The sequence below is a fragment of the Pleurodeles waltl genome, chromosome 2_1 (assembly GCF_031143425.1).
Source record: "Pleurodeles waltl isolate 20211129_DDA chromosome 2_1, aPleWal1.hap1.20221129, whole genome shotgun sequence".
Classification (NCBI taxonomy): domain Eukaryota; kingdom Metazoa; phylum Chordata; class Amphibia; order Caudata; family Salamandridae; genus Pleurodeles; species Pleurodeles waltl.
The window spans coordinates 687,002,002-687,029,917 of NC_090438.1; the positions used below are offsets into that span (position 1 = coordinate 687,002,002).

Consider the following 27,916-nt stretch of genomic DNA (forward strand, 5'->3'; position numbering starts at 1 on the left):
CACCTGTACAATGCAATATAACGATGCATGCTCTTGCCGTGCGTTTCACAGTGTCCACTCCCGGGGCCTGGGCCGAGCGGAACCCCCAAGAACCCGGGATAGGCCTTCAGGCCACACCGCATCACATTCAGGCACGAGGTGAGGTAGATACCGGACGGGACGTATCCAATAATATGCAAAATGTGCTTGAGCACAATAATGGTAAGGTTCCAAATCGGGGGCAGCCAGGCCACCCTGCTCAAAGGGCAGCCTTATTGTCTCCCAAGAAACCCTAGGTTGTCCGCCAGCCCACACCAACCGTATCAACGCAGAACGGAGTCTCCGCCAAAAGCTTGCGTTAAGATGGAGGGGCATATTTACAAATAAATATAGAAACTTAGGCAGCACTACCATTTTGGCAATATGGATTAGTCCTGTCAGCGAGAGAGGCAGCGAACGCCACACCTCCACCTTCTCTTCCAACCACAAAATTGTCCTGCAGTAATTAGCCGACCTGAGGGAATTTTTTTCTCGGCTCAGACTCCCAAATAACGTACAGGCTAATCCGTCCAGTTGATGGGGTATCGGCTAGGGGAACTTATCGTTGCGCTGGTCAGAGGCATCACTACGGATTTGGACCAATTAATCACAGTGCCAGAGAAGGCGCCGAAACGCATTATCTCATCCAACAATACATCAAGATTTGCCCTAGGTGTACGTACATACAGCACAATATCATCTGCGTACATAGAGATCAATAAAGGGCGCTGACGTTACGCCAATACCTTGTCACTATGATGCTGCCTTAAATACGCCACAAGAGGCTCCATTGCCACCGTGAACAGCAGTGGTGACAAGGGACACCCCTGTTACCCTCAAGCCACCCTGAAAGGGTGAGAGATACTTCCATTCAGCCGCAGCCTGGCAGTGGGTTCCGTATATAGTAAGCAAATCAACTTCACAAAATGTGCACTCATTCCCACTCTGGCGAGCAGCCTGAACAGGTACCCCCCCCCCATGCCAGCAAATCAAAAGCCTTAGTGGCATCCAAGAACACCGCAGCAGCCTCCTCCTCCTCATCAATTGTCCCCGAGACCGTGAAAGTGCGCGAATTGTGGGTCGTAGACCAGCCCGGAACAAACCCAGACTGATCCAGAAGCGCAAACTTCGGAAGCAGCGGCTGTATTCTTGCCGCTATCATCTTTGCCAAAATTGTATTATCTGTGTTTATTCATAGAGAGCAGACGGTACGAGTCACAGCAATGCGGATCCTTACCGGGTTAAGGATTGTGACAATCAAAGCCTCGCAGAGGGAAGATGGGAGAATCCCAGCCTCCAAATCCTCGACATAAATGTCCAGAAGCCGGGGAGCAAGTATATCAACAAATTCCTTATAAAAGGCTGGGTTTAACCCATCCAAGCCGGGGGACTTTTCACCAGGCAGGCTCTGAATTGCATACTTTACCTCCTCAACCGTGAAGGGGGCATCAAAATATTACCTATGTACATCATCAAACCAGAGGAGGCTAATCTTCACGAAGTAGTCCTGAGCAGCATCAGCATCCAGCTGTGAGGGCTCTGCATAGAGATCCGGGAAAAAGTCAGTGAATACCTGCATGCCAGCCACTCGCTCACCTGCTGCATTATTGATTTCTGTAATATAGTTACTGGCCCATGGTCTGCGCAGCATATTCAACAGAGTGCGACCAGCTCTCTCGCCCTCACCATATTTCCTAGCCCTGGTGAACTTACCTAGAAAACAGGTCTCCCGCATTGAGGCCTCCTCATATGCGGAAACCGTGCTCCGCAGGGCTGCAAGAGTAGCACCAGGCCAGTCTATCACCAAACGCTGTGCTAATTTCACTATTCGAGCCTCCAATTCCGCCAACTCCTGCCGCAGTGATCTGATACCCCTGTGTTTCGAGAGGCATACCCCACGCACCACCACCTTAAAGGCCTCCCACAATGTGCCAGCAGATTGCACTGACCCCTCGTTCTCAGCAAAATAGTGTATCGCCCCACGGACCTCCTCCCTAAATGCCCCGTCCCTAAGCACCCCATGAGGCAGGAGACAAGTAAATGCGCGCCCCGGAACCCCCGGCACCTCCAAAACCAGCTTTACCGGGGAGTGATCCAAAAGGGTATGCGCCATGTGCTCCACCGACCTTGTCGAAAGTTCCACATCCCTGGTTCCCAGCCAGCGATCAATAAGTGACCAGCTGTTATTGGCATAATTAACACATGTGCCATCTCGCACAGCCCCGTGCGTCGCCCTCCACAAGTCTACCAGTGAACCCGCGGTCATCACAGATGTCCGGGCTTTGGCCACAGCAACATTTTGCACGCTGGCAAGACTCTCTCGGTCAGCCACGGGGTGCAATATGACACTGAAATCCCCACCCCAGATCACAGCCCCATTGCAGAGAGTATCACTCAAGCACCATACCTCACAAAATAACCCGGGGTCGTCTGTGTTGGGGCCGTATACTGACACAAGCCTGCAATCCCTATCCAAAAGCATGCCACCCAGCAAAACATATCTGCCATTAGGCTCCACTATTACTTTGAGTACGTCAAGACAGGCCCCTACGCAGCAGGATCGCCAAACCTCTTGCATATCGCGAAAACACAGCGCAATGATATTCTGATACATCCCGCCTTCAGCCGATCTTGCGTCGCTGCTACTAAGTGATTCTCCTGAAGCATACATATATCCATTTCCTAGCATTTAACGTAAGCGGACACCAATCGCATTTTACGCCCATCATTTAAGCCACGCCCATTCTATGTTAAACATCTAACCGATGTCATGTTCCCTGCATGCTAAAATACATTTGATAAACTAAATCGCCAGCCCAGCGCACCCCCCACCCCCAATCCGCCAGTCCCATGAGGAAGGAAAGGAAGAAAAAAATCGAAGGAAATACATGCCCCCCACGACCGGGTCGAAGCGAAGAGCCCACCCCCCAGAACATCCAGACCCAACCACAACAAAAAACATTATGAGAAGACTCATCCAATAGGTGTGTGCTAGACCATCTATCCCACCGCCCCGAAAGAGGCAGGGGGTAGGTGGGGCATAGGGCCCAAAATACAAAACAGTCAACAGAGCGGCTAATTTAAAGGATCTCAAGATATTCTAGCGTCCCGGCACCCCAGGAGAAGGGGGGCCCCAGGACCCCATTACACAGCTCGGATCAGTCATTGTCACTGAGTTCTGCACGCTCATCTCCCTGGGCAGCTGAATCAGCTGCCGCCACCCTCTTAGGTACCGTCTTAGCACACCTCGCCGCCAGCTTAGGATCTGTGAAGTGCAGTTTACCTCCATGTTGTACCTTCAATTTCGCGGGATAGATAAGAGAGAATCTAGCTTCTGTTTGGCTCAGAGTATGTGTAATCGGCATAAAGGCTCTCCGTGGAGCCTGTACACTAGGAGTATAATCCGTGAAAATACTTAATTCAGAGTTCTTGTAGATCACCGGTCGTCTATCCCTGGCCAGTCTAAGGACCGTATCCCTGTCACGATAGTTCAGCAGACGAGCGATGATAGGACCCGGCGGAGTGCCGGGCGGGGTCCTAGGCCCCAAGGATCGATGCGCTCTCTCCACCACCAGCAGGCAGGAAACTTCTTCCGGGAAAAGGTCGTGAGCATACCCTCCACAAAATCCTCCATCCTGCCCATGTCCGTTGATTCCGGGAGACCAACTATACGGATGTTGTTGTGGCGCGATCTGGCCTCCTAATCTTAATTTGTGCTGCAGATGACTTCAGTAATCGTTCCATACTGGTCAGCTGTTCTTGTGTGCCGTGGCGCTGATCCTCCAACTCAGATGTGTGCGCCTCCAGCTGCTCAAACCGTGAGTCGTGATCATCTACTCTCGCCATGATTCGGTCTAGCTGTCAGTCAGATGATCTAGATTAGTGTCAATGCTGGAGAGGCTGCTTTTTAGATCTAGAAACATAGCCTTGACTGAGATTCCAGAAGTTCCTGCATCAACAGGTGTCTCCTCTGGCTGAGTGGTGGATGTGCCGCCCTTCTTCTTTCCCCCATCAAAGGTAAGCCTGGACTGTTTGTGCTCCGCCTAACCCATCTTCACAGCAGCGATGTCCCAACAGGCGGGGAGACCACCGATTGTCGATTTTAAAAGGCTATAGTCTCTCCCCCCCCCCCCCCCCCCCCCAGTCTCTAGTCTCACACCAAGAAACAGCACCAATCGCCCAAGTGAGCAAGTTGGCCGGTCCTGTCGTGTAGCAAATGCACCTTCAAGGTCCCACTGCCGTCACATTCGCCAGCCCTTCTCAGACAAGTCAAGCTATCATTCACGGGAACCAGCCGACAATCCTGTGAAGGTCTTCGCACGTAGGGCACCCACAAAGACCAGTGAAATCTCAGGAGCTCCACGGCCCCCTCACCCCCACACGGGCGGTGCAATTCCTCAGGACCAATCCAGGTGTACCCTCTGCTGCGAGGCCTCTTCCCCCCCCCCCCCCCCCCCCAATCCACAGAGGGGCCCACTTGAGCCCAAGCCGAGAAGCACCAGATCAAACACCGGTCCCACAGGTCCTCAAACTATCAGAGGGACCTGGTCGGGAGCCCCAGCTCCTCTCCCCAGCACAGACAACCGTGCCCGGCCAGCCGACCTGGCTCCCTCCATGCCAATTTTGCCGATCCAACCCGTTGGGGGGGGCGACAAGATCAACGGGATCCACCAGCGCCCCCCGACAGGGAAGCAGATGTAGAGTACCCACACCGGCCGCCCCAATCTAAGGGCAGGCCGCTGGGAAAAAGTAGTGCCAGGTCCCGCCAGAGAGGCTGAGGCAGGCCAAGGTCCGATGCCCGAGGTCATGGTCTGAACCAACCGCCGATTCAACCTCAGACTGGAAGTCTACTGCGCTCACCTCCGTCCTCTGAGGCAGAACCCCACAGCCCCTGCCGTGAGTCCAGGTCCACCGACCAGGAGGGAGCTCTGACAAGAGGCGAACCCTCCCAAGCCAAGGCCCAGCCAGGCAGGGGGATTTACTCCCCCGGCACCAGGCAGACCAGAGCAGCCGATCCCAGCAGCGCCGACTGCCAAACTGTCCCCAGACAGACTCAACGCAGCTCCTCACTTCCAGGGAAGCGACCGCGTCCCGAGCCACTGCAACTCAGGGCGCGCACAGCGGGAGAAGGCCTCTAGAAGGACTGCCTCTCCCGCGCTTCAGATCCAGGCGGGGCCCGCTCAAACAGCGTCAGCGAAACCGGGGCAGTCTGCTCCCACCAGCGCCCACCACAGGCCCCATCCACAGCACACCGGTCCCAGAGCGGGCCACAAGAGCAGTTAATGTAAGTTAGACGCCCGAATGAGGATAATGAACCGGATAGGCCCCAAGCCCAGCAGAGCCTCACAATGTGACTGCCATCTTGCTGGCAGGCCTAGCCACACCCCCGTCCCTCCCCCCCCACCCTGCCAATCAAAGTTCTTGGGCGAAATTCTCGATTTTGAGAAACTCAATCACCTTATCGTAATACTTCATTACCTCAGGAGATGGTGCACCTGTATTCTTGTCTCTCTCCGGTTCACTTGTTGGCCAATCTACACTCCTTACACTCGACCCATATGTCAGCTGGAACCACTATCTCCAGTAATTTGTTCAAGTCCTCCCACAAACACTCAATTTTGGATAATCATTTGTAAATGATAGAATGTCACCTCAACTCCAAGGGACGTGAGTAAAATTTCCCCCTGGAATCTCCCTCACTGGTAAAATCTTTACTGGATCTCTATTGGGCTGCTCATTCTCGGTCAGCTCCAGAGAATCCCTTTTTTTTTCTTGTCCCTTTTCTTTACCTATCTGCCTTCCCATTTGTCTAATGCTCCCCATATCTGAGCACTCTAATTCTTTAAGGTGTGCCTTCATGCCGGCCGACCTCATATGTTCAAAATCTTTTGCCTCAATCTAATCTGTAACGCCTCTTCAAATGCTTTGTTTTCTCAATTTCTATGCCGTACTAATCTGCCAGTCTCTGCGCTCTGCTCACCTCTCTTGTAATCTTTGGGCACAAATATCTCAACTGTGCCTCTGTGTAGGATTCTAACCTATTCACCCCCACCATTCCTTCAATGAGTTCACCCGCTGCCATGCCTAGTCTGACACAATTCAAATACTCCTCTTCTTTAGGGGCATTCTGTGGGGGTATTCAGCTTGTCTTAGCATTCAGTTAACTTCTGAGCTGTCAGTCCCTATAACGAAATGTTACTCGCTTGAATCTGGGGCACCTGCTGTGCCACTACATTTGGATTCTGCAGTGTCAATTTCAGGGTCTGGCTTACATTTGAGCCTGTCACAGCATCTGGAAGTGCAACAAGTGGACTAAAGTCTAACAATGATCTTGACCCATCAAAAGTCTGACCCATGGGAGAGACTACCAGAAGAGGTTCATTAGGTCTTCCCCTCATTAGGCTTTGAGCCATTGCTCCCTGTTCACTCACAGTTGGTTTCTTTTGTGCGAATAATGGTATCACTGGACCAACAGTAATCAGTAGTGATATAGCATCTGTGGGAGAGTAACTCCCATATTCTGATTCATCACCGGAGTCAGGTCTTACTGTGTCCCTGTTATTGGTGTAAATCTCTGCATTACCTGTGGCTGCACTTGGGGCAACAAAATTGGAGTCTGTTCAGTCTTTACCAGTATTGGTCACGGAACCACCTGCTCTGTGGTTCGAAGTAGTCTCAAAAATGGGCACATCAGGATAAAATCTCTGTATCGTTGGCAGTGGCATCTGTGTCTGCACTACAGGAGTAATTGGAACATTAGGACCACTTTTGCACTGCATTCAGTGTCAGGTTAGCATTAACCTGCACTGGACTCACTGTCCCAGTCACCTGTGTCAGGCCTGTCAGATCAGCACTAGTACTTGGACCACTCTCGCGTACTGAATATGGTGGTGGTCGATCTCTCAATAGTTCTGTAAGGAACTCTTCATTATCTGATTCCTCCTCTACTGTTGGAGACTTTCTAGCTCCCTTACTTTCGGATGGACTTCTATTTGTCTTTCTGATTGCTTTCCTTCCTTCTCATCCTCCTGTGTAATTGTCGGAAACAACTTACATCCTTGCAAAGTCTGACCTCCATACCTTCTGATCCCAGTCCCACTTAGACTCCACTAAAGTCTTTTCTGCCCTTCTCAGCCTTCTCCCAAATTTCAATTGCTGGTTGCTGTCTAGCTCCCAAAGCGCTAACGCCTCAAACTATGCTGGTATCGGAAGGGGCTTCGATTCGTATAACGCCATCCGTCAATGCTCTAAAATTTTCAAATTGAACTTCCCATTTGTAGGAAACGCTAAGCTCCCATCTTTCTGTGTCAATTTGCACTATTTCTTTAGCCAAATACATGTCGCGACACCCCTTTCCTCTATTACATTATAAGCTGGTGTATTCTGGGGCGGTGTAGGCTCCCCTACACTTGCTGTAATATACGCATCTCCCCATTAGGGCACTTCTCAATGCTTTGAAAAATTTCATCTTTTCTACTGTTTTATTCAAAATCAAATCAGGAAATGACTTTTACTCCCAAGATTCCTTTCACCCACGTTCTCAACGAATTGCCTCTCACAGACGGCTGCCAATCCGTGCACAAGCCTTCTCACTAACTGACCTATCCCAGCGCGGCTCCAATGACGTCACACTCACATGTACTGCGGCTGACAGGCTTGCGACTCCTCCTTAACTCAAATTTTCACGAAACTAATATAAAATATTGCGAGTACTAATCAGAAACCAAAACCCAAAAACAAATCTGGTGGTTTACTGCAGGAAAGTTAACACAATCGCTTCAGAAACCTTAAAGATTTTCACTGCAACTATTCCTTTTTCTTGGTCTCCCAGATTCACAAGTAAAATTCGACCTGTAAATTTTACTCAACTGATCAGTGGGTCTATCCTGGTGCACATAAGACTCACCAAATCTCAGTCGAAATTTTCTCTCACACACTGACTTGTTGACCACGCCCGATCAACCTATTAAACCAGACAAATTACAACATATAACCAAGTGTCTCATACAATTTTCACTATACTCTGGAGTCTTAGACCACACAGGGTCCGTACATCAACAACCACGTGGAAAATGTTTGAGCACAAATCTCCACATGTGAAGTTCGATGACTTCCCTTCTCTCACACTGCAGAGTACTCGAACTCCTACTGCAACATCATTTGGAGTACGCAAACTCCCTAGAATCCTCACAGTTCACCTGCGATTTGCATAAGCTGTGCAAGTGCAATCTATTTCTCTCACTCCATCACTAGAATGCCGAGAACACCCTCAACAACCACTAGCAGGATTTAGGAAAGTAATTTATGGGCATTTTCTCTCCAATTACCATTATTGAAAAACAAAATCCAAATCCCAATAATAGTGGACTCTCAAAAGGACCAGCTTCAAACCGCTACCATCCCTGGGAACACCTGTCACTGTATCAGTCTCTTGCTGTCTGTTATTACTTTGTACCAGACACGTATGGCAAGCTCTTAAGGAGACAAACCATCAGTCTGCTACCCATAACTGTTAGCGCGTCAGACCTTAATAAGTAAACTTACAAGGGGACGCGAATAGGTCGATGAACCTTTGACTCGCAATTAAGAAGTTCTTACCATACCTCCAGTACATAATCAATACATAATCAACAATCAGTAATCAATGTAGTCAGTATATGTCACGCACCATGACTTTTCAGCCATGAATAACCACACATTTAATAAAAATTTAGTACGTTGATTTCCCTATATTAACAATGCTACAGTCATGTAGATTAATTTCAAAATCAAATGAAATGTACAAAAACAGCAACGGATGTCCGAAGCGGCGGAAGAAACACAATCTAATCAAAGCTTGAACCACAACCAGAGTAACAGTGCATATCAATAGCAGAGTCGGATGCAACAAAGATATAGCATACATGGAATTCATCAAGGTACTTCATTAATCATTAGTCTCTGTAATTGCCAGATTAGCATCCACCTGTTGGGCTTCATGCAAAACAATTTAGAAACACAAATTTGGAAAACATCTAGCTATGGATCTGTTAAAACAGTGCAATTAGTACCTAGAAAGGAAAAGCATAAAAAGCATCAGTGTCACATTTTAATGTATACTTATCCTCGGTATGGATCAGCAAAGCAGAGTCATTCTGTCAGATATGAGCCCAATGTCTGTATGAATCTTGAACCTCTCCTGAAGTCTCTCCTCTCAAAAATCTGAATAAGTCTCTCTCTCCTAAAGTATCTGAATAATTCTCCTCTGTCGCGTTATCAGTCATCTAAACTATCCCCTTATGCCCCATTGGTCATTTAATCATATGTTCATACTTTACCCAATAATATTTCTATACCAAATCAATTAATTCTAATATTTCACTCTTCATGTGCAGTTGATTGGTCCACTTTAAGATGTTATCATCCGGCTCGTCTGGTAACCATATTGTTGCATCTTCAGCTCCAGTCAGTATCTCCATTGTTCTTGTCCTGGGAAAGTCGGTCTCACACACTTTACACATAAAATGTTACACTGGCGGGAACTTCATCTCCTGTTAAGTCCGTTCTGACGAAAAGCTTCTATTAAGTACCTTTAACAAGACAATGGACATTTCACTGTTTAATTCACTCGGTTAGCAATTTTTATTAACTGCTAAGAAATACAGCTTCTGCATGAGGCCTGGCAAAATAGGCCAAGTCTCTTGCTAAGTTAAGGCCTACAATTAATAAAGGTAAAGCATACTTTATAACCCTTAATATGACCTACTACTACATTAGTCTAGTGCATATTCGATATTTCATAAGTATTAATCATTATTTAGTACATTTTGTGAACATTGGTGGCTGTTCTTCGAGGTCACGTTTTCAAATGCGTGCATTATTTTTCCACATTATTTCATTTTCTACATAAACACATTACTATAATCAGTATTTTACATATATTTCAGCAAAGAAAATCAGTCTCAGGCAATAGTGGTTAAACAACTATATTTCCTTAGAACTGTGAGTCTCTACACAGGTACAATAGTTTTCTATGTGATATAGCTTTCATAGCAGTATGACCCATTTGCAATGCAGAAGGTAAATTTGAACAAGAGAAGAAAACACAAATTTGATATGCTCATTTATAACTCAATATGCATTAACAGTTTATATCTTTATTCTGCACTAAATTAAGCCTTTTTATTTTTTTTAACTAATTGATACTGTTATGAGACAGCTACATTATATTGTAGACCTATTTTTAGGAAGGAGAATTGTTGGATGTAATTGTTTTTGGTGGGGAGGATGTGGGAGGCGGAATCACTTTATCCCAAACATACCCAATCATGTCATGTTAGACATTTTCTGACCATCTCTGAGTTACATTTGGGTGTGGGGAGAGGGAGCTGAAGCGGCGGGGTCTGGCATCTTAACTGGATTCCCTTTTTGGGTTGAATATGGACTCATCTGATTGGTTAGCCATGGGATGTTTCCTTAAACCTTTGGCTTCTTTTCTCTACCATGGTAATTCTCTCTCCCATTTGGAGTGTCCTGTTTCATTGTATGGTCATAGGAGGAAAACTTGCTGTTTTTTTGGGGGAAATGGGATGATTAAGAGCTAGAGTTCATATATCCTGGTGTACTGTTATAATTGATAACAATCTCCATCCAATGGGCATCCACGACTGGGCAGTCCCAACACTTGTTAAATACCAGCTACTGGTGTGTGGCATCTGAACAGTCAGGTTAAGTATGTCCTATGTCATATGTAAAAGTGAATAGATTTGAATTTAGCTTTATGCAAGACCATGTGCAGGTATATCTGTTAGATTTCTAGCCACAGATCACCTATCTTAAAATATCTCCAGGCCTCAGACTGAAGATTTTCTAGCAGAATCCCATACACCAGTAGGTGGTGTCTTTTGGTTCAGGGTTGGCAGTGGCATGTACAGAACTTCCATCGGCGCAACCTCTGCAATCTGACAACCGTTTTTTCCTTTCTGCGCTGGACACCACTTATGTGGATTTAAGCTACTCTGCACTCACTTTTTGACTGATGTTTTTTGATGTTTTGTATATCCTTTTATGAGATTTTATTCCAGGTGTGAAGATGGCACCTATGAAACCAGCTGATATCAAACCATGTGAGGTCTGTCAGAGGTAAATGTGGGTGACAGACCCTCACTTGGTGTGTTTGTAATGCTTCGAACCAGGACACAACTTCAAGGCATGTGAGGAATGCAACAGCATGCACTTAAAGGTGCTGAAGCAGCGATCCTTCAAGCTCCTCTCCACCTGACGTCTGTCACATCAGCTGCTCATGGTCCCATTCATGTGGGAGGCCCCAGGACTTTTTGTTGCATTTGAAGTTATCAGGGAGGTTGAGTAGGTTCCGCAAGAAGACTACGTCTGACCATTCTTCAACTTCCCTATGCCCATCGTTCATCCGACAAGATAAGGGAGTGGCGGTACTCCAGGCCCTGTGATATGGCTGTGTCTAAACTTGGGTCTGCTCTGATTTCTCTGCCTCACCCACCTCCACCAATTTTTGATTGAGTGACACCCATTTAAAGGACTTTTAAGAGGCTGTGCACTTCACTTCTGAGGGACCCGGACACTTTGGGGCACCTTCAAGCCATGTGGGCTTGGGAGGAGCCTCTACTTCAACCATGCTGGCAGGTTCATCCTCGGTGCCAGTCAGGCCACAAGGATCCCTCTGTGGATCCTGAGAGGAGCAGGTGGTGACACACCTTTCTTGGTGCCCCATCCAGTGTCAATGCTCCTAGACAGTGCCGTCCCCATCATCATCATTCCCCACTCCAGCATGAGGCTGAATGTGCGTCGTCTGACACCGAGGACATATTCCCCGAAGTGAAGCCAGTGTCTTATTTATTGGGTAGGCCTGGAGAAGGAGACCTTCGGCCTTACCAGTGCCCTTTGGGTGTTCACCAAGGTGATGGTGGTGGTTGTAGCTCCTCTGCGTAGGTTGGGGATTTCAGTCTTCCCCTACCTTGACAACTGGTTTTAAAAGGTGGGCTCACTCTAGGCATTTTTCTCCCACCTTCATATTACAGTGGACCTTCTGTACTTGCTGCGGTTTAGTGTCAACATGCTGAAGTTGCACCGGACTCCCTATCAGACCCTTCATTTCATCGGAGCTGTTCTTCACAGGGTTTTGCTTCTACCTCAGACTGAGAGGGAACACGAATAAAAGGAATTACAACAATGCAGAGCTCTTAATAATACATTTTATTAAAGCACTTTTTAAGGTTCGTACAGGAAAAGGCATATGTGTTGAATGTCAAATGCAGCACACAAACACTTCTAAAACTTTCCACAGTAGTAGATTAATAATCATGGAAACAATGAAAATACATTACTTCAATTGTGGATTATATATCTGCATATGCAGTGATTATATATTCATTCACAGCACAAAGCTAAAAATAGGAATGAAAAAGAATGCATCACCATGTGGTGAAGTAAAGACATCTCTTTGCCATCTTCAAGCTGGGAACCCAGACGACTGCTGAAAGGGAGAACTGCCCACAATGGGAGTGATGACTGGCAAAGGAGTCCCTTTCCCGACCGGAGTTCGATCTCCACAGTCTTCTAGTTGCCCTCTTAAGTACCTTAAACAAGCTAAAGAGGAGAATTCTAGAAACTCTCACCTCCCGTATTGTGAGTTGTTAAAACGTTGGGTGTACCAGTCCGTGTTGAAAGAGCACTTTAGAGATTTGGCCACTACCCAAGGTGCGCTCCCAAGACCGAACTATTCCCTGCCATACCATAAACATTCTCCTCTGGTACATCTTATCTGTGCTCTTCACTCCCCCATGTTATGTACCTGCCCTTGGTGAGAAAGAGCAAGCAGAGTGAAAATATGTTGTGCGTGGAAAAATACCTGCGTCATCAGTGTGATAGGGTTTGAAGCAAAGATAGGCACAAAATGGAGTCAGTGGTCAAGATGGAGCAGTGGTTAAATAATGATATCATTACAGATGGGTGTAATTTCGGGCCTATCCTCCTGATCGTCTGGTCCAGAAGCCCACTGATGTATATGGAGTCAACAGTGGGACCGGAAGCCCAGTGGGTGCTGCATCAGGGGAATCTCTCTGATCTGGTCTAGATCTTGAAGGGAACAGCAAAAGACCTGCAGTGGTGACTAATGACCCACGTTTGGGGAGATCCTTCTCCACCCCTCCCTCCCCCACCCCCCCCCCGGCCAGAATTGACTGTAGTGATAGATGGATCACTTCTGGGCTAAGGTGGGCACCTGGGAGAGGTGGAGATCATGGGACTTTAGTCTCTGGCACAGTTCAAGCTTCACATAAACCTGTTGGCTTTTCGGGCAATTCCATTGGTATTAAAAGCCTTTCTTCCTTTGATCAAGGGAACGTTGATGCAGGTGTTCAACACCACCACCATGTGGTACTGTAACAGACAGAAAGGGGTGTGGTCGTGGACCCTGTGTCTAGAGGCCCAGTGCCTCTGTACATTGCTGGAATGTCTTGGCATTTCCCTGGTGGCTCAACACCTGGCGGGCTATCTGAATGCCAGGGCAGATTAACTCTGCTGAAGATGCCTAGTGGATCACAAATGACATTTCTGCCCAGAGGTGGTCCAAGGTTTCTTTCAGCACTGGGGAAAGCTTTGGTTAGATCGGTTTGCCACTGCTGAGAACATGCAGTGTCATCAGTTCTGCATGCTGGAGTTTCCATGATGGCTCTCGCTCGAGACACTTCATCTTGACTGGATCTCCAGCCTCCTGTATGCCTTCCCACCCTTAACACTCATGCCCAAAGTTTTAAAGAAGATTAAGAATGACCAGGCCCAAGTCATTCTTGTGGCTCCAAATTGGGCATGGAAGTCTGGTATCCAGAGCTGTTGAGCTAGACCATCAGTCCTCCGTTGAGGCTGCCTCTTCAGAAGAATCTTCTGTCACAGCAACAGGCAGGGGTCCTGCATCTGCTCACCTTCTACCTCCATGTATGGAGATTGAGTGACAACAGTTGCCACCCTTTGAACTTCTTCCTGATGTCTGTGATGGTATTCTGGCAGCTAGATGTCCCTCCACCAAGACTGTGTACGCCTGCCGTTGAGAAATGTTTGGATCATGTTGTACCCCTCTCAATATTGACCCCTTGTCTGTACCTCTCTCAAATTCTTTTGTTTACAAGGTCTTTGGCCCAGCAGGGCTCTGCTTTGGACACAGTTGAGGGTTACCGCTCAGCTGTCTTTTTTTTTTTTTTTTTTTTTTTCCAACCTTGCTGGACCAACCTTCTCGAAGTCACTGGTTATGGCTAGGTTCCTTATAGGCCAACATGTGGTTCCTTCGAAGCCCTTTATCCTGTTTCAGTGGGACTTCAACCTTGTTCTTAAATTTCCCACGTGCACCTCCTTTGAGCCTCTACACAATTGTCCTCTTAGGCTGTTTACCATCAAAACTGCTTTTTAGTGGCCAACATTTGCTCTTAGTACGCTCTCCTTTTACCACCCTCTATCCACACCCTGGGGCGTGGGGGTGGGTGGGGCAGAAAGTCTACTAGATGCCAGGGAATTAAAAACAAAAATAGTGGGGTGGTGGCTACCAACTAGTATGGGCCTGGTTATGCCCCCACCCCAACGGAAGGAGGTAAGTCTTTCAGCTCTCCCCCGCATACTAAAACATCTTATCCCACGGAAAGCAAAACAACATTTCATTATTTTGAGTTTTGGTTGTGGTTTTACATTTGGGCCATGAGAGCTTGGCTAACTCTCAAAATCATCCCACTTGGAATGGTGAGGGCTGCACTTTTTTGACTTTGGGACGCTGCCATGTAGAAAAAGCCACAAGACCTAGACCTATCTGAAAAGTAAACATCTGGGAGATCCAGGGTGGTGTGCTTCACATGTATCCCACACCATTTTCTTACCCACAATGCTCTGCAAACCTCCAACTTAGTTGGAAATCATTTTTCCCAAATTTTTGTGATGGAACCTTCTGGAATCTGCAGGAATCCACAAAATTCCTACCACCCAGCATTGTCTCATACATACCGATTAAAAATTCTGCTGCACTTGTCAGCCTAAAAATTATTTTTTTTCAAACTGCCCTTTTAGATCCACTTTGGTTCCCCCTCAATTTCAACATGTATTTGTTCTTCCCTGTCACAGGCACTACTTGGCCCACCTACACAAGTGAGGTATCATTTTTACCGGGAGACTGAGGGGAACATTGGGTGGTAAGACATTTTTCGAGGAGCGGTGATCCCACCCAGAAATGTGGGAATTATGTGTGTTTTTTGTTTTTAAGCTAAATTTTGAGGCTTGGAGGATTTTGGGCAAGAAAACATTTGGGATCCACGCAAGTCACACCTCACTGGACTCATTCTGGTGTCTAGTTTTCAGAAATGTCTGTTTGGTAGGTTTCCCTAGATGGCGGCTGAGCCTAGGACCAAAAACGCAGGAGCCATCCCCCCCTCCGGCAAAAAGTTTTTTTTGTATTTGATCATTTTGATGTGTCCAGATAGTGTTTTGGGGCCTTTCCTTTTGTGGGCACTAGACCTACCCACACAAGTGAGGTACCATTTTTATCGGGCGACGTGGAACACAGATTAGCAAAACCAGTATTACTGCCCCTTGTCTTTCTCTACATTTTTTCCTTCCAAATGTAAGACAGTGTGTAAAAAAAGGACGTCTATTTGAGAAATGCCCTGTAATTCACATGCTAATATGGGCACTCCCGAATTCAGAGATGTGCAAATAACCACTGCTTCTCAACACCTTATCTTGTGCCCATTTTGGAAATACAAAGGTTTTCTTGATACCTATTTTTGACTCTTTATATTTCAGCAAATTAATTGCTGTATACCCGATATAGAATGAAAACTCATTGCAAGGTGCAGCTCATTTATTAGCTCTGGGTACCTTGGGTTCTTGATGAACCTGCAAGCCCCATATATCCCCACAACCAGAAAAGTCCAGCAGCCGTAACGGTGTATTGCTTTAAAAAAATCTGACATCGCAGGAAAAATTAGAGTAAAACGTGGAGAAAAATGGCTTTTTTTTTTTTTTTTCACCTCAATGTAAAACATTTTTTATTTCAGGTGTTATTTTCTGTAGGAAACCCTTAGAAGATCTACACAAATAACCCCTTGCTGAATTCAGAATTTTGTCTACTTTTCAGAAATGTCTAGCTTTCTGGGATCCAGCATTGGTTTCACACCCATTTCTGTCACTAACTGGAAGGAGGCTGAACACACAAAAAATATTAAAGATGGGGGTATGTCCCAGTAAAACGCCAAAATTGTATTGAAAAATGTTTTTATGATTCAAGTCTGCCTGTTCTTTTAAAGCTGGTGATTTTAGTACCGCAAACCCTTTGCCATTTTCATGGAAAATACCATAAGCCTTCTTCTGCAGATGTGTGTGTGTGTGTATATATGTGTATATATGTGTGTGTGTGTGTGTGTGTGTGGTGTTTTTTTTTTTTTTTTTTTTTTTGGTAACGAACTTTTGGCTGTGTGACTAATTTCTTGGTCCCCCCTCAAGGAAACCCACAAAGTCTGAGTACCTCTAGAATCCTTAGGATGTTGGGGGGGGGGGGGGGGGGAGGGGAAGGACGCAAATTTGGCATGGGTAGCTTATGTGGACAAAGGTATGAGGGCCAAACAGCCAAAGAAAAGGCCTGGCAGCGAAGGGGTTAAGGCCAATGTTACAAAGTTAAAACTTTCCTTTTACAAAAGAAGTTCTGTGGTGCAAAATCTCCATTCCAATGGACACCGCCCTAAAGCTGCTTTAGTTAAGAAAAGAGTGGGAAACTCACCTCAGTGCTTTAACCATTAACAACTCCACTTTCTCTCTGTTAACTCCCTGAGTTTAAATTTTCCTTTGATCATGTACAGCATTATGCTACTTTTTGGCTAGGTTTGCGATATAGAAGTAATGTATGCATACTATTGCTCTTTGTAGCATTCCATTTCATTGTTTTACCCCACTGTGCTATTCTAGACAAAGACCCGATGTGTGCAGTTCCGCACGGACTCTGTTCCCAAAGGGAACAGTCAGGCAAGATCTCCTCCAGAAGGGACCACAAGCAAACCTAAACTGGTTTTGATAGTGTCGGTCTTGTCAATGAGGTTTAGCTTAGATCTTGTCATAACAAGCTAGGGACTTGCGTTTAGCTGTGCCCTTGGCCACATGAAGTTAGGAATGCTTGTTTAACTTTAAGACACTTTCTGATACATGTTTCTGAGCTTCGTGACCTGTTTAAATTGTAGTCTGTGTAGCAGCATAATCATGTGATTAAATTACACTAAAGTTAAATTGAATGGTTAAACAGAGCCACACAAAAATAACTTACATATGCACTTACAGTGCCCACACATTTTTGCATTGGAAGAACAAAATTTAAATAAAAGCTTGATTGAAGTAGCATCAGAAATAAGGAGTTCTAAGTTATCAGTTACTTTCCACATCCACTGCACAGATCACAAAATTAAACTGCTAAGATTTCGGGTGTTTGAGATTTTATCTGATAACCGGTTTTAGGGGACAAACATGTAGTTTGAAAAAAAAAAAAGGTAACCGAGTACTAAACACAGGGGGCATAATGGTTAAGTTACGGACTTGGCTATAACTAGGCTATCCTGTTTTAAGTTTAAAACTATAACTAATAAAATCCCACAAAAAGGGAATCCGCCCTCCTCACTGTAAACATATGTACACTGACACTTGCTCTACAACACACGAAAATCCCTTTAAAAGAAAATGAAAGTGAATTAATTGTTATTTTGGAGGGGGGGGGCAACAAAATCAAACTTTGTTGTTAAAGATAGCGGCAAGAAAGATTGGCCTAAGATGGTTCTGCTTGCGTTGTTGTTTAGGGATATCACTAAAATGTGCTTTGTTTTCCTCTAGGTGATTTAATTGGTTTGAAGGTGCAAGAATTGGAAGCATGTTTTTAAGTTTCATCTATTTATATTACAAACGGTAGAGAATCTGAGAAATCTTATTGATCTTTGGACAGTGTTTAATTCTTTCACTGATGGTAAAATGGCTTGCTCATAAGAATCTTGGGCAATATGTACTATCAAATTTTACCCAAAGATGTAGAGCTGATAAAACTCTGACAGCAACGGTCTCCTGTGACATTTTTCAGAGCAGCTTTTTACAAGGGAACCAGTGTGTGGGGTTCCATGAGCTGAGGCCGCCACGCAGCGGAGCACAGGGCTCCATTTGGCGCCTTTAGAGTCGGGAGTGGCAGCAGGGACAAGTCGTCCAGGTGAAGCTAGTGAAGGGCAGGTACTGGGCTTCCTGGGGTCTCAACACTCTGGTTCTGACAGATTTTGCATCCCATTGAAGAAGCAGGTGGGATAACGTGTTCTCGGGATGTTGAGTAAGAACCCTGGTTTAAATGAACCAATATTTTAGCAGCATTTCAAACGTGAATTTGAGGCCGTTCATTGCAGTTGTCTTCCTTCACCACTGTACCATGACTTTGGCTGCATCAGCTTACATAGTGGTTGTAGCTGGGTTTCTAGATTAATGAGGCATCCAAAAATCACAGCTGGCAGAGTACAGGCAAAAATCTTTTGCTCGCCATAAGGCTTGCTGTACCAGCCCTTGTTCAATCACTAGTTCCCATCTCATAACATCATACTGGATGTCTCTAGGCCATTTATTCTCCCTACTTGTCTATACTGCTCAATTGATTTTGTTCTCTGTGACAAACGTAAAGTGAAACTGAATCTTGATCACGTGAATTTTTGTTTGTTTTGTTAACCCCTTCGCTGCCAGGCCTTTTCCCCCTCCTGTGCCAGGCCTTTTTTTGCCTATTTGGGGCAGTTCGCGCTTAGGCCCTCATAACTTTTTGTCCACATAAGCTAACCAAGCCAAATTTGCATCCTTTTTTTCCAACATCCTAGGGATTCTAGAGGTACCCAGACTTTGTAGGTTCCCTTGAAGGAGGCCAAGAAATTGGCCAAAATACAGTGAAAATTTCGTTTTTTTTAAAAAAAATTGGAAAAAGTGGCTGCAGAAGAAGGCTTGTGGATTTCCCCCTGAAAATGGCATCAACAAAGGGTTTGCAGTGCTAAACTCGGCAGCTTCCTAGCTTTCAGGAACAGGCAGACTTGAATCAGAAAACCCAATTTTTCAACACAATTTTGGCATTTTACTGGGGCATACCCCATTTTTGCAATTTTTTGTGCTTTCAGCCTCCTTCCAGTCAGTGACAGGAATGGGCATGAAACCAATGCTGGATCCCAGAAACCTAACCATTTCTGAAAAGTAGACAAAATTCTGAATTCAGCAAGGGGTCATTTGTGTAGATCCTACAAGGGTTTCCTACAGAAAATAACAACTGAAAAAGAAAAATATTGAAATTGAGGGGAAAAAAACATAAATGTTTCTCTACGTTTTACTCTGTAACTTTTCCCTGCAATGTCAGATTATCGAAAGCAATATACCGTTACGTCTGCTGGACTCCTCTGGTTGCGGGGATATATAGGGCTTGTAGGTTCATCAAGAACCCAAGGAACCCAGAGCCAATAAATGAGCTGCACCCTGACGTGCGTTTTCATTCTATACCGGGTATACAGCAATTCATTTGCTGAAATATAAAGAGTAAAAAATTGCTATCAAGAAAACCTTTGCATTTCCAAAAAGGGCACAAGATAAGGTGCTGAGGAGCAGTGGTTATTTGCACATCTCTGAATTCCGGGGTGACCATACAGTACAAGCATGTGAATTATAGGGAATTTCTCAAATAGATGTCTTTTTTACACACTCTCCTATATTTGGAAGGAAAAAATGTAGAGAAAGACAAGGGGCAATAGCACTTGTTTTGCTAATCTATGTTCCCCCAAGTCTCCCGATAAAAATGATACCTCACTTGCGTGGGTAGGCCTAGCGCCGGCGACAGGAAACACCCCAAAGCGCAACGTGGACACATCCTAAATTTTGGAAAAAAACAGAGGTGTTTTTTGCGAAGTGCCTACCTGTAGATTTTGGCCTCTAGCTCAGCCGGCACCTAGGGAAACCTACAAAACCTGTGCATTTTTTAAAACTAGAGACCTAGGGGAATCCAAGATGGGGTGACTTGTGGGGCTCTGACCAGGTTCGGTTACCCAGAATCCTTTGCAAACCTCAATTTGGCTAAAAAAACATATTTTCCTCACATTTCGGTGACCGAAAGTTCTGGATCCTGAGAGGAGCCACAAATTTCCTTCCACCCAGCGTCCCCTCTCCCCCCCCCCAAGTCTCCCGATAAAAATGATACCTCACTTGTGTGGGTAGGCCTAGCGCCCGTGACAGGATGTGCCCCAAAACACAACGTGGACACATCACATTATTTTTATAGAAAACAGTGCCTACCTGTGGATTTTGGCCTCTAGCTCAGCCGGCCCCGGTGCCTAGTGGTTTCTGCCCCCTTGTAGAGTTGTATCATAATACTTTCAGAATGAAGCAAATACGTCTATTAAACAAATATCTTAATGTAGAATATGCTGGAGTTCCAAAGCTGCTTGCTCCTTGTTGCACCGTGATTAATATGGCGCCTCATAGGGTACACGTTACTGCAATACGTCAGGACGAATAGAAACTGGAATAGTGTGGACACTCCTGTCCAGTGTCTCTGTCCAATTCCCAGCTTTGTGGTGATAATTGCTTGAGGTAAATTAGTTTTCACCCACTGTTTGACTCATGGGCCAAAGGCAAACGTCACTGAGTTCTGAATATGAAGTAATTCCACTGTGTAACGCTTTTTCGACATCTAAGGACATCTCTGAGTATTAATCACCCAAAACACGCATTTTTCATTATAGGATGCTTGTTTCTGAAATTTACTGCTTTAATTATTTGAGGCAGAAACTCACACTGGTCTGAGTATTTGGCTTCTTTTTCTCATTATGGTCATGTGACCGTAGTTCGCTAAGCAGTTTAGAGTCTGCATTAAGCATGAATAAGATGCATTGTGTTTTATTACCCAAGAGATTTTTGTTGATTATCAATATCCTTACCATTCAATCTCTTAGATTGAGGTAATGGCGTTAAAAGCAGCTGTGTGCATGGGTCTGTCTACCAAATCGGTCCTGGTGAATTTTCCCTGGATCCCATCACCTTCCATGTGTCTGCCCTCTGATGTTGAGTACAAGTTAATGAGTAAGTTGCCCACAAAATATATTTACTTGCTGTAAGGTTTCCTCCCATTGTTGAGGCACGCGACCTCGGGTAGGCACACAGCAGACCACCAACGGAGTCGAATGAACTCACCTTGGTTATGAGGCTTTACGCGTCCCTATGATGCCCTGTCTTTACATGGGATGGGCGACCTACAACTAGACTGACTGGGACGACTGGTCCACAGACTAAGTGACCTCCCAGCATTTATGGTTTTTGTTTTTTTTGATTTTTGTTTATTAAGGAGAAGTTACAACTAAACGGTCCTGATGAAGCGCCAGTGGATCAATTTCTGACCGAGTAGGCACGAAACATGTCGACCCAGCGTTAGGAGTGAATACTCTCTCCTCCTTTCCTTTTTTTAGGAGTATAGGAGACATTATTCCCTTGATACTCCTTCACTTATTTTTAATCTTGGCCTGACCCTTACTATAAACATTAAATCTAGTCATTAGGTGTTCAGAGTAAATTTTATATACCCTTCACTCTCCTTTCCTCCTCTGTCAGCACGTCCTGCGGACCTAATTTGACCTGCAGAACCGTTTTCCGGTTGAAGAGCCACCACCTCTTGTGTGGTGGCCCGTCAGACGTTGCAGTGCCGGTCTGGCGAGGAGTTAGCTTGATGATGATGCCTAGCATCCTATTGTGATGCTTGAGGGCACTCCTACAACATCTTCTTTCAGTCTTCTTTTCGTCCTCATTGACAATATTCTTGTTTTGGAACAGTGTACACAATTTTTATTATAGGTTCCTCCCATTGTTCCCTGTTTTGATTTACCAGGAAACCTTTCGGTAGACTCTCTGCATATGTTAGGATACACCTCAGTATTTCTTTCTTGCCATTTGTGAGCTGGAAACTGTAGATGGTTTAGCCTCTGGTGTTGTGTTCACCACCATTAATTGTCTTTTTTTTTTTTTTAAGTTTATCTACTTATGCTGGTGAGTTTGGCATCACAACATTGTTGCTAACATAACAAGGGTTTGAAATGACTGCAAGTATGAATGAATATCCAGTTTTAGTTGATCAAGAGGATTGTAAGTTAATCACTGCAGTCTTTGTCCTTTAGATAATGTAGGTCACTGCATGTTGAATGCTCTTCTGGGGTGCACTATTTGGTTGTGATTGAGATGTAAATTCCAAGCATCTCCAGTGCCTCTCTGATGCTATAGTTCACAACTCTTTGTTGTGAGGTAAGCAATTATTGTTGGGTGCCTGCAATGTAGTGTCTTAGCATTATGTGACAATGACAGAAAACAAATTGTTTCTCACCAGAGCAAGCATTCTTGTTAGAAGGTGCTGCTCTTCAGACTCTGTGTGGTACCACAGGTGTTCACTGCATTGTTCATACCAATGATAACTTTACTTTTACACCTGCTCCAAAGTTACCCTCTATCGGGGGGATTGATAAGAGCACAATCCCAGGGCTTGTCTAATGTTGTCCTGGGATATAGGACACTTTATTAATTGCTCATTGTGGAGATGTTACTTTCTATTTCCTGGGATGTCTTTTTCTAGAATCTGGAATGTGATGATGCGGTGGGTGAGATCAAGAATAGAATGGGGAGGCTGGGATGTGGAGTCTGGAGAGAAGGGAGATTGGATGAGGTGCTGCGCTGAAGGTGTTGTGATTTCCTGAATCTTAATAAAAGAAAAACTTATGAAAAGAGAAAAGGACTTCTAAAGGAGTAATCTTTACACTCATGTGTGCTTCCTTGCAAACACTTTGAGTAGTTTACCAAATTTCTGGAAAACAGTACTCGGATACCCATGCAGCTATAGGTGCTTACATTGTCATTGGGCTTTGCCCAAGTGGATTTATCCTATCTCTCGCTCTTTGGGCCATGATGTTCCAGAAAGAGTCACACACACCCTGGTCACCAGCTGCCTCGACTATGGCAATGCTCTCTACACCGGAGTATCCTCCCAGCTACTTAAGACTTCAAACTCTACAGAGACCGCAGCCAGACATCCTCAACCTCCCCTAGCGCTCCAGCATCACTCCACACCTCAGGAAACTCCACTGGCTCACTGTCAAGAAGAGATGCCAGTTCAAAATCCTCACTCTTACTAGGCTCTCCACATCCTAGGGCCGTCCTAAATCAACCATCGACTGAGCTTCCAGCAAGACTGTGCTCTGCCTCGCTACATCTTGCTTGCACACACACCCTGCATCCATCGCAGCCACAGCAGAGGCCGCTCCTTCCCCTGCACAGCAGCCAAATCCTGGAGCAGCTTGCCCCTCCACCTCCGAACAGCTCCCTCCCTGGCAGACTTCAGAAAGAGACTCAAGATGTTGCTTTTAGCCAATAATGGCATCCTCAGTGCCCAGATACCCTTGGGGTGATAGTGCTGGGCCTTACCAATGCTATGATTGATCTTCTAAACACTAGGCTACCTATTTTAAATCATGAAGGTCATAAATGTAAAGCAAGAGTTGATTGGAGCTGATGGTGCAAGGTGACAAGACACTTCACAAACTAGAGACCACCACGCTCCCTCTGAAGCAACTTAAGTTAGAATCTTCCAGGCACACCTTTGTGGCCTTCAGATATAGAGCCTGAAGCCTGGTGACAAATTCAGGAAGTTACTTTACTGGTTGGCTAATAGAGTAATGGCAACAATAGTGGTCTCTGCCATAGAGGATACAGAGAATGACAGTCACAGACTCCCTAGCCACTGTGTGAGTCTGAGAAGCTTCTTCGAAATGCTAGTCAATGAGAGGTCAGGAAAGATGCATCAAATGGGCTCATTGCCGCTTTACCTCATATGTGATAATTTCAGTGATGTTTGTCTGAGAAACACCCAACTAATTGATTTTTCTTCCTGTCTTACTGATTAATGTGGGTAATGTGAAATTCCTGGTTCTGGTATGTGATAACTGTGTGCTCTTGTACCTGTCCTCTTCATTGAGCAGACCACTTGTCAAGGATGCCCACTCTCCCTGTTCGCCCTAGTTGTGGAGCCACTGGCAGAGCTGATCAAGAAGGACTCTGAGGTAGTGACTTCAATGAGATTATACGTGGGAGTGCCAGGGATATCTTGCTCTGAATTGACAAAAACCTAACCACACTATACTAGGATTAGTAAAAATCTTACAATTGCTCGGAGATGGTTCTGAACTTAAAGTAAATTGAGAAAAACGCACATATTTCTAATTCCAGGTGTGCAGCCTGAGACTGCATATCTCGAGATTGTGCTGGGCAATAGGCCACTTTAAGAATCTGAGTTTGATGCTCTCTCGAGATGCACAGGTAAGCTGGGATCTGCCCTACTGCCCCGCTATTCCACCTATTAAGACAAGACATCGAAGCATGGAGTGACCTATCATTATCCCTTAGAGGAGTTCAAAATGATCTCCTTTCTCCAACTCCTTCATACAGCAAAACCACCAATTTGAAATTCCTCTGCCTCTACTGGACTACAATGCTTGTTGACAAACTGTCAGTTGACTGGCTGTTTCACAAGTCTCATTCAAAAACAATTGTGTGTAACCACCCTATCATGGAAGTCTCGGAACAGTGGATGTGCAGTTATGTTATTGGGCAGCCCTGTTGATTACCATTAGTGGCGGAGTGTTTGGCAATAGAAATGGTTCAAATAATAGATTGGAAATTAGGCCTTTACAAGAACATGATTTGTTGACATACTATACAGCGCCCATACACACTAACCATAGTTACTAGAATCCTCTTACTCACCTGCAAAGCACTGCTTTGGCATGGAATATTGCTGGAACACGTGACCTGTTTGAATTGCTTTATGTTTGGAATCATGGAATATCATAACTTAGGGATATCTAAGAGGGCAGCCAAAAAAATGCCTTTAAATAGTTAACATTAGAATTCACCTTCCAGGTCCCAATTCTTTTGTTACCTACAGTTGTGGCACTCTGAAGATATGCATAAAGAGCCTGGCAGCAGACTCGTAACACAATCTTCCAGAGCCAAAGCGGACCCTAGGGGGATTAGGCGAGGGGGGTGTTTAAGGAATATCAAGTGTTTACAGGGCATTGATACTGAATGTACTCAACCAGTTCTGGGAGCTAGACATAGATCACCTAGAAGAAGGGGAATAGATGGAGGCCAAAATGGCCTTGTGTTCCTTAGCAATATCGCCCCATCTATGACTCGTACAAGTTAAATTATTTCATAGGGTACACTACAAACCAGAGGGACTTAAGCAAATGAAGGAGCCACGACCCTCCCTGTCTACTATCCAAAACAATAGTAGGCTCATATATGCACACAGTTTGGGATTTCTCCATCTTTAGCTACTGGACACAAATACACAGCATATTGGAATGGGCAACAGGAAGGCATGTAGTGCCAGAACCCAGTGTGGCAATTTTAGAGGTTGAGGGGCGTAGACAGTTGTGCACACTGTTTGCATAAGCACCTTGGTGGTTGAGCACGACATTGTACACCACTGGAGATGAAACGAAGCTTTTCCTTTCTGTGAATGGTTGGGACATGGACTACTGTGCAAAAGCTCTAGAACTTGTAAGGCAGTGGATGGCCGAAAAACAGCAACGTCTGGGGCACCTGGTGGCAACACTTATAAGGAGTGCTACCTATTTTATGGCTGACTTTAATAACTGCAAATTGTATTGTAACGGAGTTCAGTGAAATATCGCTTTTGAAAGACTGACCTTACTAAATGACGTAATGCTATGCAATTGCTGTATTGGTGTAATTGTATTGCAATAATAATAAAAAATGTATGGTTAGAAAAGTTGTCTTGAAGGAAACTATCCAAAGTTTTGCCTTCTGTCTTTTATTATGGCCCACCATCTGGAGTTCTTAATCCTCCACCCTGAGGCACGGAGACCTCCTAATATCATAATGCACGAGTGATTTGGAATAAATGTATACTTCAAATTGCCTGCCTGTAAGTACTTTATTATTGCTAGAATTGTTTTCCATCTGTTTTGGTTAGAGCGGCTCAGCACTGTCTCCAGAATACGCTATTGATTAGCATGTCTTAGTGCATTTTAATGGTTCAGTAATTGTGGTTGATCTTCCCAGTAACATTTTATGAGCTGAACATTGTGGTCACTTGACTGCTCCGATTTCTATTTCACTTTTTTGGGGTGTGGGGGGGGGGGGGGGGCGGTGGTGGAATCTTTCTACGCTTGTTCTTCTGCTATTAGAAGAGTGGTTAAATATGCTGACCTATTGTATTTTAATGAAGACCGAGGTGCCAAGTCTCATCTTCTTTATCAAGCTCAAACTGTGAAAATATTCTCTATTCACCCAACTTAACTAGGGTCACTAACTTAAAACCCAATTCAGTGTTGGTCAGCGACTAAAGTTTACAACGGATATTAATCTTGTTTATATTATCTCAGATTTGCTTTAACCGAAACCGGATTCTTTCCTGTCTTGCCTTCATAGCTAAATGGTGTCTTTAGCCCGTGCAGCAACCAGTATTGGAAAACCTGTGTATTTCCGAGGTCCTAGCTGATCCATTCTAAAAACCGATGTCCAGACCTGCCTATATCTCTTAAATTTTCTTTGGTAAATGACAAATTGATACTGCATTTGATTATGAGAAACAATAATAATCCTCGTTGACCTCTGTCATTGGCAGCTCAAATTTAGTTCTCCACCATTGAGTTCTCCACCCAAAGATGTTTTATTTTGTAACTCCCAGTTTTTTTTCTGGCCAAGCTGTGACCAGTAACGAATTATTGGGTTGAGGAGTTTGGCTCACATTTCGTGAGCAGCTGTGAATTTAAATGGCTTTTTTTGCATGTAGGACTCTGAAAAGGATGTCCCTAAGGAAGAGCGGACTACCGGAGCTTCAACCATTGACTTGACCGCCTCAGCAACGCCTTCAGCTGCAACTGGTAGTACTCCCGGTGGCATAGTGTGCATTGCTGAAAAGGTAATTTAGTGTTTTCACCTCCCCATCACTGAACCTGATTTATCCCACATTCATTCACGTCACGTTGGTTAGAGGAGGGTGCCACCCATAGATCAACTTCTGGATTTTATTTTGACACTGCTTTGGAAGCAGATGGCTTTGGTCCTTGTCCCTTCACCTTCCACTGGGGTGTCATGCTCCTCACCTCACTTTCCTTGCACGTTTTCTACTTTGTTTTCTTTGTGTACCTAGGGCCTTCCCTTCTTTATTCCAGTTTCTTTTTCAAAATTGGGGTTCGGAAAACGTCGAAATTGTATTGGCCTGTACATGATACAGGTTTTCCAAATGTTTTGTTAGTGTGATTGCCTTATACTTTTGCAGCTTTTAAGCAGGTTCAGTCCCAGGCAAACTTGGCTCTACCCTAAAGATCCCAAGTTGCTGCATTCTCTTATCTTTGGAAAAGTGTGTTTTTGTTGCAGTCAGTTTAAAAGTGGAAATCTGTTTTTTGTTGAATCAAACTTTTCTGTTCTTCGTGGTAACTAGTAGTCTGGCATGCTAGATAGTAGTGTGCAGTGTAGCTAATGGAAACCTACACTTTGTTTAACACTAACGATTGTGTTAGACCTTAGCGCATCGTTCTACTTTCTTTTTGAATTATTACTCTTTTCCTTCCTGCTCAAATGCAGATTGCTTAAATAGCTCAAGATATTCCTTTTACCTGTGAGGTCCCCATTTGAGTGCCCTTATTTTCACTCTCCTTAGTCCTAGCAAGTGATATACTGGGCAAGTGGCTGTCAGAGCTGTGTAAATGTACTGAGCACATTGGCAATTAAGCAGACTTTGGGATTGCTGATTAATGTGCCATTAATTCCAGCTCTCCATTGTTAACCCTACCTTTGCATCCTATTT

The 27,916-nt window shown here is 45.0% G+C and overlaps 1 protein-coding gene across 6 annotated transcripts in view; it reads left to right on the forward strand.

The window, feature by feature from the left end:
• GRB10 (growth factor receptor bound protein 10) overlaps window positions 1-27,916 on the forward strand; it is a 573,160-nt gene that overhangs the window by 133,042 nt on the left and 412,202 nt on the right. For 5 of the 6 annotated variants that reach the window (XR_011199846.1, XM_069216800.1, XM_069216783.1 and 2 more), the window contains one exon: window positions 26,900-27,028. The exons of the other annotated variant lie outside the window; for it this stretch is intronic. Coding sequence is in view for 4 of the 5 variants with exons in the window: in XM_069216800.1 (XP_069072901.1) it covers window positions 26,900-27,028 (129 nt within the window). In the remaining variant the exon portion in view is untranslated. The remainder of the gene's footprint in view (window positions 1-26,899; window positions 27,029-27,916) is intronic. 6 annotated transcript variants of the gene reach the window in all.